This window comes from Nematostella vectensis, chromosome 4 (genome assembly GCF_932526225.1).
Source record: "Nematostella vectensis chromosome 4, jaNemVect1.1, whole genome shotgun sequence".
Taxonomy (NCBI): Eukaryota; Metazoa; Cnidaria; class Anthozoa; order Actiniaria; family Edwardsiidae; genus Nematostella; species Nematostella vectensis.
This window is the reverse complement of record NC_064037.1, coordinates 8,550,103-8,564,251: the sequence shown is the minus strand read 5'-3', so window position 1 is coordinate 8,564,251 and position 14,149 is coordinate 8,550,103. Positions and strand designations below refer to the sequence as shown.

The following is a 14,149-nucleotide window of genomic DNA, read 5'->3' as shown; positions in this document are numbered from 1 at the left end:
TAGGATACCGGACCTCACGAGAGCCAATCAGAGCGCGAGATTTGATGGATACCGGACCCCTAAAAAAACAAAGATATATATTTACTATTAGAGTATCCTATGAGGACCAGGCTTTCAAAGTAAAAAGAGCAGTGTAACTCCTCATAGATACATATGCAAGTACTAGAGTATCCTGAGTAGACCCGTTTTTTTCGGTGAAAAGGCACCGTAGTTAGATAAAGCATAGACACATAAAACGTAAATCGTTAAACTGAAATTTTGTACCTGGCTCTAGTTTAATTTCTGTCTTACTGGGTTCCACTTTATAACCAGAAAAATGATCGGCCTTCATCACTTCCGTGAAGAGAGTTTGGAGTTTGGAGGTTTGACTTGTTGCAGCGACGACTTGCACCTCCCCTTTAACGCTGCCATTGCTAAGAGATAAGAACACACAATCATTAACCAAAGTCTGCTGAGCTGTCTTTCATTTCCTCTGCAGCATCATTATTAGCTTTCCCATATTATTGACTCGATAATTTTAAAAAGGCATGTTACTCACATAAAACCAATCACTTCACTTGTTCGATACCAAAACTCTTTCATCAGCAAAGTTTTCACCTGTTTAGAAGGAAACTTGTCAGTAGAAATAAAAATATTTATACAAAGTGCGTGTTCTTAAAAGTCAGAGAAGTCCAAATAATCTGGCAAGTCTAGAAACTCCATAAACCGCCTAAACACTCTACTCCCTTTTCTCCCTCTTGTCTTGAACAACACTAGATCCACGAAACACTAAGATTGTGTGTTCTATGGGTGGAACCCTCGGCCGTTTATGTTTCTTACTAAAAGGAATCCCTCAAGAAGTCTACTATTGTGGTGAGAATGGTGTGAACAGGGGAAATGGGCGTGGCCGACCTACCCCAGTCTCCAAAGAGTCTTTCAGTTTGTTGTACACTGCGGAATTCTTGTCCTTGTACTGCACCGTAAACATTTCGTTTAAGACGAAAATAGTTACGATGTACGAAGAATCAACTGGAAATTGAACGAAAAATTACTCAACAAGGTTGATAATTCTCACATTTCCAATATTTACTAAAGAATGTGACTTTTTATTTGTCAAGTTAGCCTACTTAGCGGAAGTGGTCCGTAGGCGAGAAAAAAGAAATCGAAGCGAGCGCCCGGGAAGACAGTCTCCTAATGTCTCGGCCTTCGGCGTCGCCTGATTCCACTTGTCTCGAACATTGATTACTCCGGATATCACTAAAATCTCATCCAATAATTGTTTAGAATCTTGGGCAGAAACTAATACTCCCTACAACTCATATAAAAAAAAATGAAACTTAAATGGCCATTTTTCTGCTAAATGACTTACCATTGCAATGTAATGTGACTGACACCTTTATGGAAATATATTAAAGTAAGGTGCTTGTTGTTACCTGCGTCTAGGGTAGTCGTGAAGTTCTCGACACTACTGCCAGCCCCGCCACTGTTATATGCGGCAACAGTAAAGATGTATTGCGTGCTTGAAATCAGCTCTGTGATGGTTATGCTCGTGGATGTGGTACGATAGGGTTTATGGCATGGAATAAATTGGACAGCGCGTTTGACGCGTCGGGGTCTGGGTGAGACGTGGTCCAAAATTGTCTGCTTAATGGAGGATACCATGGCGAAGAACCGTCCCACAAGAGTCTAAATAAAAAATAAAACATCTGTGGTCCTAAATGGTATCCTGAAATGCCGTTCTTAAGACGCCACCATCGAGCATTACTCTCTTCTGAGTATTTATAAGGATGGGATGATCCACTAGCGTGAGACCCCCTAAGATATAGCAGAGGTTGCAAAATTTTGAATACCACTAAAGTAGCAATTAGTTGACTAGATAGGACGATCATCCTGTCTACTGTTATGGAGAATCCCCCGACCGTCCTGTCTACTTTTATGGAGAGTCCCCCTCTAACCATCATGTCTACCATTTTGGAGAATCTCCCCCCGAACATCCTGTCTACTTTTATGGAGAATCCCCCCGACCATCCTGTCTACTTTTATGGAGAATCCCCCCGACCATCCTGTCTACTTTTATGGGGAATCCCCCCGACCATCCTGCCTACTATTATGGGGAATCCCCCAACCATCATGTCTAATTTTATGGAGAATCCCCCGACCATCCTGTCTAATTTTATGGAGAATCCCCCGACCATCCTGTCTACTTTTATGGAGAATCCCCCGACCATCCTGTCTACTTTTATGGAGAATCCCCCCGACCATCCTGTCTACTTTTATGGGGAATCCCCCCGACCATCCTGTCTACTTTTATGGAGAATCCCCCCCCCCCCCCGACCATCCTGTCTACTTTTATGGGGAATTCCCCCCTACCATCCTGTCTACTTTTATGGGGAATCCCTCGACCATCCTGTCTACTTTTATGGAGAATCCCCCCGACCATCCTGTCTACTTTTATGGAGAATCCCCCGACCATCCTGTCTACTTTTATGGAGAATCCCCCCCCCCCCGAGTATGGCAGTGAATTTAATAGAAATAACGGTGATTAGTCAATGAAGGAAACAAAGTTTACTTACTGATTTCTTTTCCACAGATCGTTTACGGCGCTTAGGCGAATAGGGAGAACATTTAATCTGTCAAAAAAAAAGTTATAGAGAGAATCGTGAGAGGTGGCTTATTGTGGACGCTGCCTTGTAGATTTTTTTCTAGATAAAAAGTTACGAAATGAACTGAGGTGAACTGCTGAGGCCAGATTTGTAATTACCTGCCACAATTGTAATATCGGCTGAATTTTAATAATCTAAAATGCAATAACAAATGCGACGCCTTCTTATAACAAATGCGGCGCCTTCTCAAAACAAATGCGGCGCCTTCTTATAACAAATGCGGCGCCTTCTTATAACAAATGCGGCGCCTTCTTATAACAAATGCGGGACCTTCTTATAACAAATGCGGCGCCTTCTCAAAACAAATGCGGCGCCTTCTTATAACAAATGCGACGCCTTCTTATAACAAATGCGGCACCTTCTTATAACAAATGCGGCGCCTTCTTATAACAAATGTGACACCTTATAACAAATGCGGGACCTTCTTATAACAAATGCGGCGCCTTCTTATAACAAATGTGACACCTTATAACAAATGCGGCGCCTTCTTATAACAAATGCGGGACCTTCTCAAAACAAATGCGGCGCCTTCTTATAACAAATGTGACACCTTATAACAAATGCGGCGCCTTCTTATAACAAATGCGGCGCCTTCTTATAACAAATGCGGCGCCTTCTTATAACAAATGCGGCGCCTTCTCATAACAAATGCGGGACCTTCTTATTACAAATGTGACACCTTATTATAACAAATGCGGGACCTTCTTATAACAAATGCGGCGCCTCCTTATAACAAATGCGGCGCCTTTTTATAACAAATTGGCGTCTTCTTATACCAAATGTGACATGTTATAACAAATAGAATAGTTTTGCTATCCTGGTTTCGACCGTAAAATGGCCACAAGAAGCATTGAATATTCCCTGCACTGAAAAAAACCCAACTCACTTCATATCCATCTACCGAGCCGACCCTAGCAGTCACATTGTCCCATGTAAGTGACACGGCTCGCTCTGTGACATTGGTGATGATTAGTTGTGTTGGAGATACGTTTGGCTTATCCTGGCCTGAGTATCCGCTCACAATAGCACTCTCAGGTCCTGCACCTACAGGGCTTATCGCTTGTAGCTTCACATCCACAAGGACATAGTTTCCCAGGCCTGTAAGGTGTGCAAGGGTAGATGCACAAGGTACACTTGAATTGCCCCAAACCTTAGAACTGCTGGGCTTATACCAGGCAAGGAGTTTGCAGTCGGGGTGGTTCCATTCTTGCTTTGGAAACAACTATAGAAATAAGGAAATAGGATTTAATTTTAATATGGTTAGAAAGTGTTTATAAAATACCATGAAGAGGGAAGAAAGATTTTTACTCAGGACACCTTAAAATTTCAGTTCCCTATAAGAGGGTTGGCTTTTATTGGCTCTTGCTCTTTCAATTTTTCCATCTGAAGATCGGCATAAAACAAAATAACAGCGCCCAGAAAAAGTCCCTTCTCTTGTCAAGGAAATTCGTGCTACTAACATAGTGCAACTGCATTTTATGGCTGTCTAAAAGTTGTATTCATTGTAAGGGTAGAGCGTTGAGACTGGTTTGTACGGGTTACGTGCTGCATTCAGCGGGAGAGAGTCAAAGGCATAGCATGGCCCAGTATGTTCTAATAAAACGTCGCATATCTGAATGTCTGAATACTAAAGACAAAGCGCAAATAACTTTAAAATTAGTCTAGTGCCCGGTGATAAAAGCCATTAATGATGATTTAGATCCACGACGCCGGCAAGAGGACGCCGCCTCGCGCACGTTCGATTGCACGCGCACGCTGATTTTTATTTTATACGCGTTCAGGACGGCATTTCATGCTATTTCACGTCCTCTTTAGGACGGGACGCCGGCAAGAAAAGCTGCGCGCGCAATCGAACGTGCGCGAGGCGGCGTCTTCTTGCCGGCGTCGTGGATCTAAGACCCTGTCCCCACGTATCCGTTTTCGTTTGAAAACGCAACCTTTTTGTTCCGTTTTCAAAAAGATTCGCGTCCACACGAAGCGTTTTCATTTTGATACGACCCGTCCCCACGAAAACGCAGAAACGATACGAAAACGATAACAAGTTTTACAGCGCATGCGTACTCGCGCGCCACCTGGACTGGACCTGAGTTATCACGTCATCGTTTTCGAAAGGTTGCGTTTTTGTCCGTCCCCACGGCACCGAAGGGGTTTCGTTTTCAAATTGTTCCACTCTGGAGATCGTTTTCAAATTGTTCCGTTTTCGATCATCGTTTTCGCGTTTCCGTGTGGACGATACCCGTATCCGTAACAAAGAGGTTGCGTTTTCAAACGAAAACGGATACGTGGGGACGGGGTCTAAATCCCCCTATAGTTCGAGAAAAGAGAGGAAGAACACATGATTCAAAGATAAGGCGACAAACTTACGTTCCATGTGACGTTCATTTCTCCACTTTGTTCCCTCGCCACAGCCTTTAGACCGCTTGGAAACGATGTTGGGACTGATAAAAAAAAGAAAGCAAGATTCACACGCAATCAGCCAATTACATTTTTTTATTGTTCTACCTAATAGTCACTCTTTTACGTCAGACTATTACTATTACGTAGGGCGAGCCAAAATTGTACTTCTTTGTGGACCACGGAAAAGCACCATTTTTAGGAGACGGCGCCTAAACTCCTTCACATTAGGCAGTATTCTTAATGAATGACTTACTTCCGGGTCTCGTTATGCAGTCCGAGTAGTTGGAGGGGACGCTTGGGAAGCCGACGCCTTTGTCATTTTTCGGCTTGATTCGAAATGACAACTGGTTCCACTCGTCTAGATTATCGATTGTTGTCTGCTCGAAGCCTTCGTTCTTTGAAAGAAATGTTAACAGCATTATCATAACATATGGAGGTTGTTTTGGGAGCGCATACGGTACTATGTCAGAAAGGTTGAAAGAAGGGCGGTAAAGGGGGAAGAGAAGGACATGTCGGATAGGAAAGAGGAGGATGGGGAGGGGGAGAAGGAGGGTGGGAAGAATGAGGAGTCAAAGAAGGAGGTGAAGACAAGGAAAGAAATCGGGGGAAGGGAAGAAGGTTAGAGGAAAAGGAGGGGGAAGGAAAGGTGAAAGACAAGGGGAGGGGCGATGGGAAGGGGTTGGTGGTAGTAGGAGGAGGATGTGAAGGATGGACTGTGAGGAGGAGGGGGAGAAGGAGGAAAGTATAAAGGGAGGTTGAAAAGAATGAGAAGTAGGTGGAAGAGGAGGAAAAGGAGAATAAGAAGGATGAGTCTCGGGTAAGAGCCATTTACTCCGGTAAACATTGAGTTAATGGGCCTAAAAAAACCTGCATTGTCTTACTTTAATCTCTGTCAAGTAGCTGAACACTCCTGGCTGGAAGAACGAAGCTTGCTCTATGATGAAGGAGGAGGGAGGAGCAATTCCATCTGGATGACTACGTGTTTTCCACGTGATGTTTGTACTCCGACTTGTGCAGTTTGACACGCTCACCGAGAGAGGGGGGACTGGGCCACCTGTGGACACGCAGGACCCGCGTTAATTAAGTCTTAGTGTTTATCACAGGCTCGGACCCAGGGGGAATTCTGACCTGTTTACGTTTAAAACAAAAAACCTTGTCGCCTCAACTAACAGAAAGAGGACTGACATCTCTACTCATCTCTGACATCTCTACTCATCTCACACGTAAACAGATGCAAATAGGATCCAAGTCTGTTTATGAGAAAGAGTGCAAATGACTATCATAACGGCCTTTCAAAACTTTTGATTAAGAAAAATAAATGCCCTGAAAAGCTTCATCTGTGAGACCATAAATTATGGTTAGACCCCAAAGCTGTCCACTAGGGGTGACATCACCGCGATAGTTTTCTCTGAGACCTGGTGCAACATTTGCTTTAACTCACCTAAAACAAAGACTTCGTAGGATGCATAGATGGCGACACCGTTCAACAGGCTTTGGTAAATACCAGAATCAGAGACTTGCAAGAACTTGATAACCAATGACTTGTTGATGCTTAATGATATTCTGAAAAGAATAGGAAAGAATAATTCTTAGATTCTCTCTCCTCCTGAACTTATCATCATCAAGTCCATCATTGCCGTTATCTCCATCGTTTTTATTAGGATTATCTACTTTATCAACATGAAAATAAACAAAAAGACTTACGCATTACCATCGGCATCATCATCATCATCGTGACAATTACCCTTTTTATTATCATAATTATCATCGTCTCCATCATAATTATCACATCGTCATCATAATTATCACCGCTATCATCATCGCTATCTACCCATCTACCTCATAGGTCGCTTTCATTGTCTTTCCCGTAACAGTATCATTAATAAACAAACCGTTTACTGTTACGCTGGATTCGCGTGTCAGATTAACAGGTGATTTGCGTGAATGTATTTACCTTGACGCTGGCGAGATGGTCTTGCCATTAAATAGCCAGGCCACGTGTGGACTAGCTAGCAAGTCGGCGATACCCACCGTCAAAGTAAGGGATTCTCCAGATTTTACAAAAATCTTGGTTGGTCGAACGGAGCCAGCTGGAAAAAAAAGGTGTAAATTTTGTAAAAAGAAGTGTGTATGCTTTGCCATCAACAAGTTACATGAGCAACAGCGTTGGCATTCTGAAAATAAAAATATCCAAAGCATGAATGTAGCTGGAGACCCCACGTCGCAGTTGTGTGATTCCAGAAACCATTATACTCGGTTAAAGAGCACGACTTTTTGGGTATTTTGATTGAGTCGGTGTGATTCCAGAAAATGTTCATACATCTTCCACGTAAACTTGCAGGAATTCGTATTTACTACATTTTCAATGGCCGCCATCTTGAAAGAGTTCCAAACGCAACCGAGAATATTACAGTGTTCCACTCGGTCGACTTGGGCTCATTATATTTTATCGGCGAGTTTTATTAGTTTAATGATTTCCAAAAGCCTGATATTTCCTGCATTTTTGCATGTTTTTGTCTGATTTACTCCCCTCAAACGTGCGTTTATTGTTCTAGGATAACTTCAATAATTTCGACATACTTGGGGAGTAGACCCTCGTTATGGCACTCTTTGACCCAACTGTGTTTCTTGCTGTACATTTAATGACCATCACAGGGTTCCCAAACGCCACTTTAAGCACACGCCCATAGTTAGAAATATTGTATTGTTTGGTAAACGTAACAAGTTCTTTGTCATCGACAAACCATGTGACATTGGGAGTAGGCCTGCAATACAATGTGCAACAGTCAGCGGATAACCGGGTGACATGCGTAAACCAGTCAACAGGAGTTAAAAAATTGCAAACATGATCGTCCTCCCTGCACTAAATGAGACAAATAATTTTGTTTGCCCGTATTATATAGAAAACACGTGATTAGATCTAATTTATAATGGAAGAGATAAAGAGAATATTGGAGCCAAAGTTCAAATTATTTTGTCTTCATAAATAGAGTGGATAACATTTTTATAGAGGGTATCACGTCGTTTCGTCTTCAAGCCGGTCCTTAAAGCCGCATTGTCACCAGTTTACTTCCAAAGGTCCGACGGAAACCTCAACCGTTAAAAGACAAAAGAATCTATTAGAATCCGAGATATTTAACAGACTATCCGCTCTAAATTATCGATCACATCCTCGAAGAAACTTCCAATAGACACACTGCTTTCAATATTTTGAAATATTTTTCGCGTTTTCCGTTAAAAATCATCGGAGATTGTTACGTAATCGACCGGAAGTAAACTGGTGACAATGCGGCTTTAAAGTAATCGTTACCTTCCTGTCGGAAAGCAATGAAGTTCTACGTTTTCTTCAGGTTTTAAAATAAGCATTTTGTCTCCAAATGTTGTTTGAAGATCTAAACTGTCACTGCTGGAAGCTGAAAGAGAAATGAGAGCACATATAACAAGAAAAATTGTGATATCAAGACAAAGGAGGAATATGTTTGAATAGATCCCAACTCCTCTGATGACATTAAATGAAAAGTTTAGATCATTACTTTACGGCTACTTACATCCAGACTTCACCAGTATTATTTGGGGGAGAAATATTGAGCCAGAATTAGTAAGTACACATTGTAGTTTGTTTGCAGCAACACGAGTAATATCCTCGTCTGTGACGTACGCAAATACGAGAGTGGCGCCGTCCCCATCCTGGAGGACGCGCGGCGCATCAAAACTCGCGTCACGGTCAAATGATCCGTTTATCCATCGATAGGTCGCGCCGTATGAGGTCTTTGGGCAATGCAAACGCAATCCAGCATTGACGTTGACGCTTATGGGATTGATAATTGAGTCTGGGGGTAATGGCGACACTATGAAATTATAAATGCATGGGTTAATCACTTCATGGAGAAAAGGAGAAAAAATAGACAAGTAAATAAACCTTTTCCTATCTAGATAGAGCAATACCTCGGAATTTTATGGAGATAGCAGAACCGAGTGTTGCACCAAAGTCGTTTGCCACAAGACACTGATAGTTGCCTTCGTAACTTTAAGATAAAATACAGAGAAAACAAGTAGAACACAGTTTGAAAGTGTCCCAGCTTTTATCAATGTCATGATGACCCACTTACGTTTCTAGACTTTCAGGACTGATCATTCTTAGAAGACCGTCGTCTGAAATCATTAGTTTCGGATAAGCAGTAACATTCAGTATCTTTCCATTACGCAGCCATTGATATTTAAACCCGTAAGGGCTACCCTCTGCTTCTCCGCATCCGTATGTCATTAAGCCGTCAGTCAAATGTTGGGCTTTTTGAGGCGGTAGATCAGGGATGACGGTTTTCAAAACTGCAGGTTTGATATGGTCGATGCCATATAGCGTGCTTAGAGCTGTGAATGAAAAATAGCGGATAAGAGGACGTGTAGGAAAGCGACATACTAGTGGCGAGAGCAGGCCAAAGTGAGACAAGAATAAGAAAATATTATTAATATACTATTAAAAAACACAAGATGCGTTTAAAACTAATAATAGTGTAAGCGTTGCACCATGGATGGCATGGTCAGGCAGAAAGAACAACGTCGATGCCATTGATTTCGTCGTGTTTTTAAAATGTTGTAAAGCTCCGTTGCTATACAACGCTAGCACCTAGTAGTATCTTCTCTGTTTTTCTACTCTTTAAGATGTTTAATTAGGGTAACAATAAGGGAAGTAAGTAAGGCGCCCGAGGTATAGCTTTTGGTGCTTCTGAATCAATATATTCACCATTTTCACACAAGGGTCCTGTATACTCAGCACGGCAGGCGCATCGTCCAGTAGATTTGTCACATGTCCCGCCATTTTCACACGGACGCACGGCGTCGCAAGTTACGGAACTACTGGTTGGTAATACTAAGAAAAAAGAAGATTTATACGCATTTCAAGGCTTGTTTATGAGTTAAATCTCTTTAGCTTTGACAGCTCTGAGAACAAATACTGTCCAAGTTTAAAAGGCTTAAGCCATAAACAGTCATAAGCTGTTAGAGAAGCCCATTAATTTTACATTCAATAGCCATGCCCTCATTTTTTTTATATTCTTTTCTCTATCGCCGCCTTTTTTAAAGTAGGAATGATCCGGATTCCTCAGCTTATCTTGTATTTTCAGCGAATGAATTTGTCAAACAAAATAGAGGCTATCTTTGTAATTCATTTGTAAATGACGCAAAGAAAAACACAAAAATATAGATTAGCTGACTGAATCACTTTAAATATGCAAAGCAGCATTCTCTCTACAAATCCTCCTTACCTTGTGTGTGTGAGTAAGTAAGTAAGTGTGTGAGTAAGATGAAATAGAAAAGTAACCGCTGCGTTCCACGCACCATCCCTACTGCTCTCGTCCAGAAAGGCTATGAAATCTGAAAAAAAAAAAAAACAACAAACAAGGTCGACTTAGACCAATAAAGATATGACACAGGGATACTGCAGCGCTAAAGAAAACAGACAATCGTAGGCTAACTATGCGGTAACAGCACGGAGCTGAGAGAGTAAGTACGCAGCTGCTTTGTCTCCTATTATTTTTGTTCTACAAAGGAGTTCTTTTGTCTCTATTCTTCTCGTTCTTTGTGTCGAGATGCGGGTATTGTTCATTTGCTCAATCAAATTGCAGCTTGTAAGAGCTTGTAATTTATTTCTCAAAGTCGACCAGATGACGATGAATCTATATATTATTTAATTTAAAACAAATCATTACAAGATGGTCGTGCCCGCAAATAGCCATCCAAAAGCACTTCGCTTTTGTCTGGATGAGGTCGAGCAATCTTTGGAAATCTTATACATTTGGGGACCCAGTTTGCTACTAATTATGTCCTTTATCCTTTATGTCCAGAGAAATTTTTGAAACCAAAATATTTAGATTTATAAATATTTTTAGATTTAGACGAGTAAAGCTTTGTGTTTGGTAACAGGCCGGTGGGGGGGGGGGGGGATTGAAATCGCCTCGTAACCCCAAGTGTCCCACCCTCTGTTCCGGCCCTGATACCCGAGAAAACACGAACTTTCAGTGTTTCAAATAGTAAGTACCTTATTACACTTAATTTTCGCGACGTCAAAATTTCGAGATTTTGGGATGGCGATACTTCGCGACACTTTATTTTCGCGGTTTTCCCATTTTCGTAAAAACAAGGTCACTTTATTTTCGCAATTTCGCGATTTGGGGATAATAAAATTAAGCAAAACAGGTGGAATTAAAATGTGCTGTAATCATCAAAACTGAAACAATTTGTAACAAAAAGATGCGTGGGCTAAATTTAGTTTCATAAAAATCTATAGATACAAGCCCAACTCAACACCTTACGGTACTATATGTACATCAGATGACTAAATGGACAAGGTGTTTACATAAAGCTTATTTAACGGGCAATATTCCCCCCAATATTGTACTCACTTAATTTTCGCGCATCCTAATTTTCACGACACTTATTTTTCGCGTCACTTTATTTTCGCGAATCTTTTTAAATCGCAAAATTTGTGAAACTAAATTGACGCGAAATTGAGTGTAATAAGGTTAAATATATATTTTGTATTATAGTCTAAAAAAAAGCCTGCACTCAAAATAAAGTAATTTTACGGAGTCAAACTCGCAAAAAGCTTCTTGTTTAGCCCTATCGAATCAGGCACAACCTTGTTATGTCAAAAAGGGCTTAGTTTTATTAAAAGATGTTTTTTCATACTCTGGCGTGACGACCGCAGTCATTTCTGTGTTTATTTTGGGATGAGTTTGTCTCTCAAAGAGTCATTCGCCATAAACATCCATCAATGACCCGTTCAGCAATTTCACATTTCGATGCTGACATATGGTTCTTATCTAAGTGCTTTGGTCAGACACGCACTTATGACATAAATTGTTGTGCCAATAGTGAAATCATTAAAAGGTGTTTGCGTGCCCCCGCTGTAAAAGCTCCTGACAAATTGGGTTATTTTGCTGTTAAAAATCAATCAATTGTATCGTATCCCCTATTTTTCTTTTTTTTTTTCCGTTGTAGCACATTTCCTGTTAAGCAGGGCAGAAGGACGTTCAGACCTACAACACCCACCGGGAGGATTGCTTAATTAAAAAGCAACTGGGGAAACCATCGACTAAGCTATCACGGAATATACGATTAACCGTTTGAATCCAGAAATTCCGACAATTTAAAAGTTTTTTTTTAATTTAAAAAAAATGACTGTAATCTTAATATAATACTTTTTATATATCCAGTTTTGACCGTTCCTTATTTTCCTGTTTATAGTTTTTCCCAAATAGTAACATGTACAGCACAGTCTATTCAGTTTTGTTCTTGGTTCTGTCCACTCTTTGGAGATTGAGATTTAAACCAGTTTAATTAAACCACCTTCAACTGGTTTATGTACTGGTGTGGATGCTCTCTATTAAACGTACTGATAGTTCCATATTGCTGTTATTATTACTATTATTAGCTGTCACGTGTAACGGTTGAATGCGTTATATCTTTAAGTAAATAAATAGTAGTTTGCAGCTTCTATTCGCCGGATCTTCTGTAAACACCGTTATAAAATCAAAAGAGAAAACTGTTTGGGTACAAGACAATTTCTCGACTATAAGTGAACTGAACTGGACTGAGCTTGAAACGATTGGCAAATATGAGTCGTGCGTGAGTCGTTTTAAATACACGTATGTAGACAGGTTATGAAAGCTTGTATATAGTTTAAAACATCTGAACTATACTATAGCTCTTGTTCCTCGCGTAATTTACATTAGTTGAATGGAATTTGGATCCATCAAATATGTCTTCGTGTCATTCTTGGGGTAATAATAAAGGAGAACTCATCATGAAGTATGTAGGAATCTACCCTTGACAAACAAGGGGTTCTAAATATTAGAACTAAGCTTATCAGCTCTCACAACACTTACGTTATGGGTTTTTTTCCTCCTTGGACTCCTCAGTTTAGACAACGTACGGATGCCATGCTACAAATACACCACTTATCTTGACTTCTAATGAATAAAGATTGCGTCAAGCATACTAAGCATAAGGGCTGCCAATATCAGGAGAATGGATGACGCATAATTCTTGGCTAACAAGCGTGTCCAATCGTAGCTTATCAGCTCTCACAACACTTACGTTATGTTTTTTTTCCTCCTTGGACTCCTCCTCAGTTTAGACAACGTACGGATGCCATGCTACAAATACACCACTTATCTTGACTTCTAATGAATAAAGATTGCGTCAAGCATACTGAGCATAGGGCTGCCAATATCAGGAGAATGAATGACGCATAATTCTTGGCTAACAAGCGTGTCCAATCGAACCACGGGCTATAGGATAATCTGACTCCGAAATGAAGTCTAATGTCTTGTTAGTGTTGAATCAGTGTTGAATAAAGCACGTATCCCTACGTTAAGAGGATCTATTCACCTTGGTTTCGCGCCTCCAGCGATCTCTGTCCCTACGCGCTTTTGACCTTTCAAACGACGCGTTATGTAACCGCCGCCGCCTTGTAAATGAGTAACACGACCCCCAGCGGCGCGTTTTTTTTTCCTTTCCCATTATAAAATAACAGGGTAGGCAAAAGAAGCGCTTTCCATTCTTCTCTCGTCTGCTCGTTTTCTTACCCCTTACTTGACAAGTTACTAGGGACAGTGATGATGGATCTGACCTTATCAAAACAAATCCAACCACTTGTTATCGAGCGCTTTTGTGTACATTTCCCTTGTGATGACAAGGCAGTCCCGGCTGGGGAAGTTGGTGGTTGGATTTGTTTTGATAAGGTCGGATCCATCATCATAGTGCTAGTAATCCCTGTGAGATGCGGGAATGCTCGAAACACAAACCAAACTGTTGCACTTGTTGACAAGATTCGGTTAAATTGAAAGAAAGAAACCCTTTTGAGGGACTGAAACCTTTCAAGTCTTGTTGGGTCCAGCATCCTAAATCATTCTCGAAGTCATCATGGGAGAAAGAAGCTAAAGTAGTACATGGCGTTGCGACGGGAAATTGCAACACTTTCGAAGCTTTTGGTGTTTTCCCATCGCGTGCAGCACTAAGCAGACACTTGATTCTCGGTTTTTACTTCGCCCCATGACAGGTTCTCTAATAAGTTTCTGGATACCGGATCCTAGTGTGTTGACTCCGGATTC

General features: G+C 41.1%; 1 protein-coding gene across 6 annotated transcripts in view; it reads right to left on the bottom strand.

The window, feature by feature from the left end:
- The window catches only part of LOC116611752 (adhesion G protein-coupled receptor F5), a 39,450-nt gene extending 25,973 nt beyond the window's left edge, over positions 1–13,477 (bottom strand). For 3 of the 6 annotated variants that reach the window (XM_048726041.1, XM_048726042.1, XM_048726043.1), the window contains exons 1-20: positions 13,134–13,477; positions 12,923–13,006; positions 10,301–10,409; positions 9,781–9,906; positions 9,149–9,407; positions 8,985–9,064; positions 8,588–8,887; positions 8,350–8,452; positions 7,620–7,804; positions 6,994–7,129; positions 6,481–6,602; positions 5,921–6,093; positions 5,293–5,434; positions 5,007–5,080; positions 3,529–3,864; positions 2,553–2,609; positions 1,413–1,665; positions 896–1,008; positions 539–597; positions 265–413 (exon numbers count right to left, since the gene is read on the bottom strand). In XM_048726041.1, coding sequence (XP_048581998.1) covers positions 265–413; positions 539–597; positions 896–1,008; positions 1,413–1,665; positions 2,553–2,609; positions 3,529–3,864; positions 5,007–5,080; positions 5,293–5,434; positions 5,921–6,093; positions 6,481–6,602; positions 6,994–7,129; positions 7,620–7,804; positions 8,350–8,452; positions 8,588–8,887; positions 8,985–9,064; positions 9,149–9,407; positions 9,781–9,906; positions 10,301–10,376 — 2,743 coding nt within the window. In that variant the 5' untranslated portion in view covers positions 10,377–10,409; positions 12,923–13,006; positions 13,134–13,477. The remainder of the gene's footprint in view (positions 1–264; positions 414–538; positions 598–895; positions 1,009–1,412; positions 1,666–2,552; positions 2,610–3,528; positions 3,865–5,006; positions 5,081–5,292; positions 5,435–5,920; positions 6,094–6,480; positions 6,603–6,993; positions 7,130–7,619; positions 7,805–8,349; positions 8,453–8,587; positions 8,888–8,984; positions 9,065–9,148; positions 9,408–9,780; positions 9,907–10,300; positions 10,410–12,922; positions 13,007–13,133) is intronic. The other 3 variants (XM_048726038.1, XM_048726039.1, XM_048726040.1) reach the window with 3 other exon arrangements.
- Between the last annotated feature and the right edge of the window lie 672 nt (positions 13,478–14,149).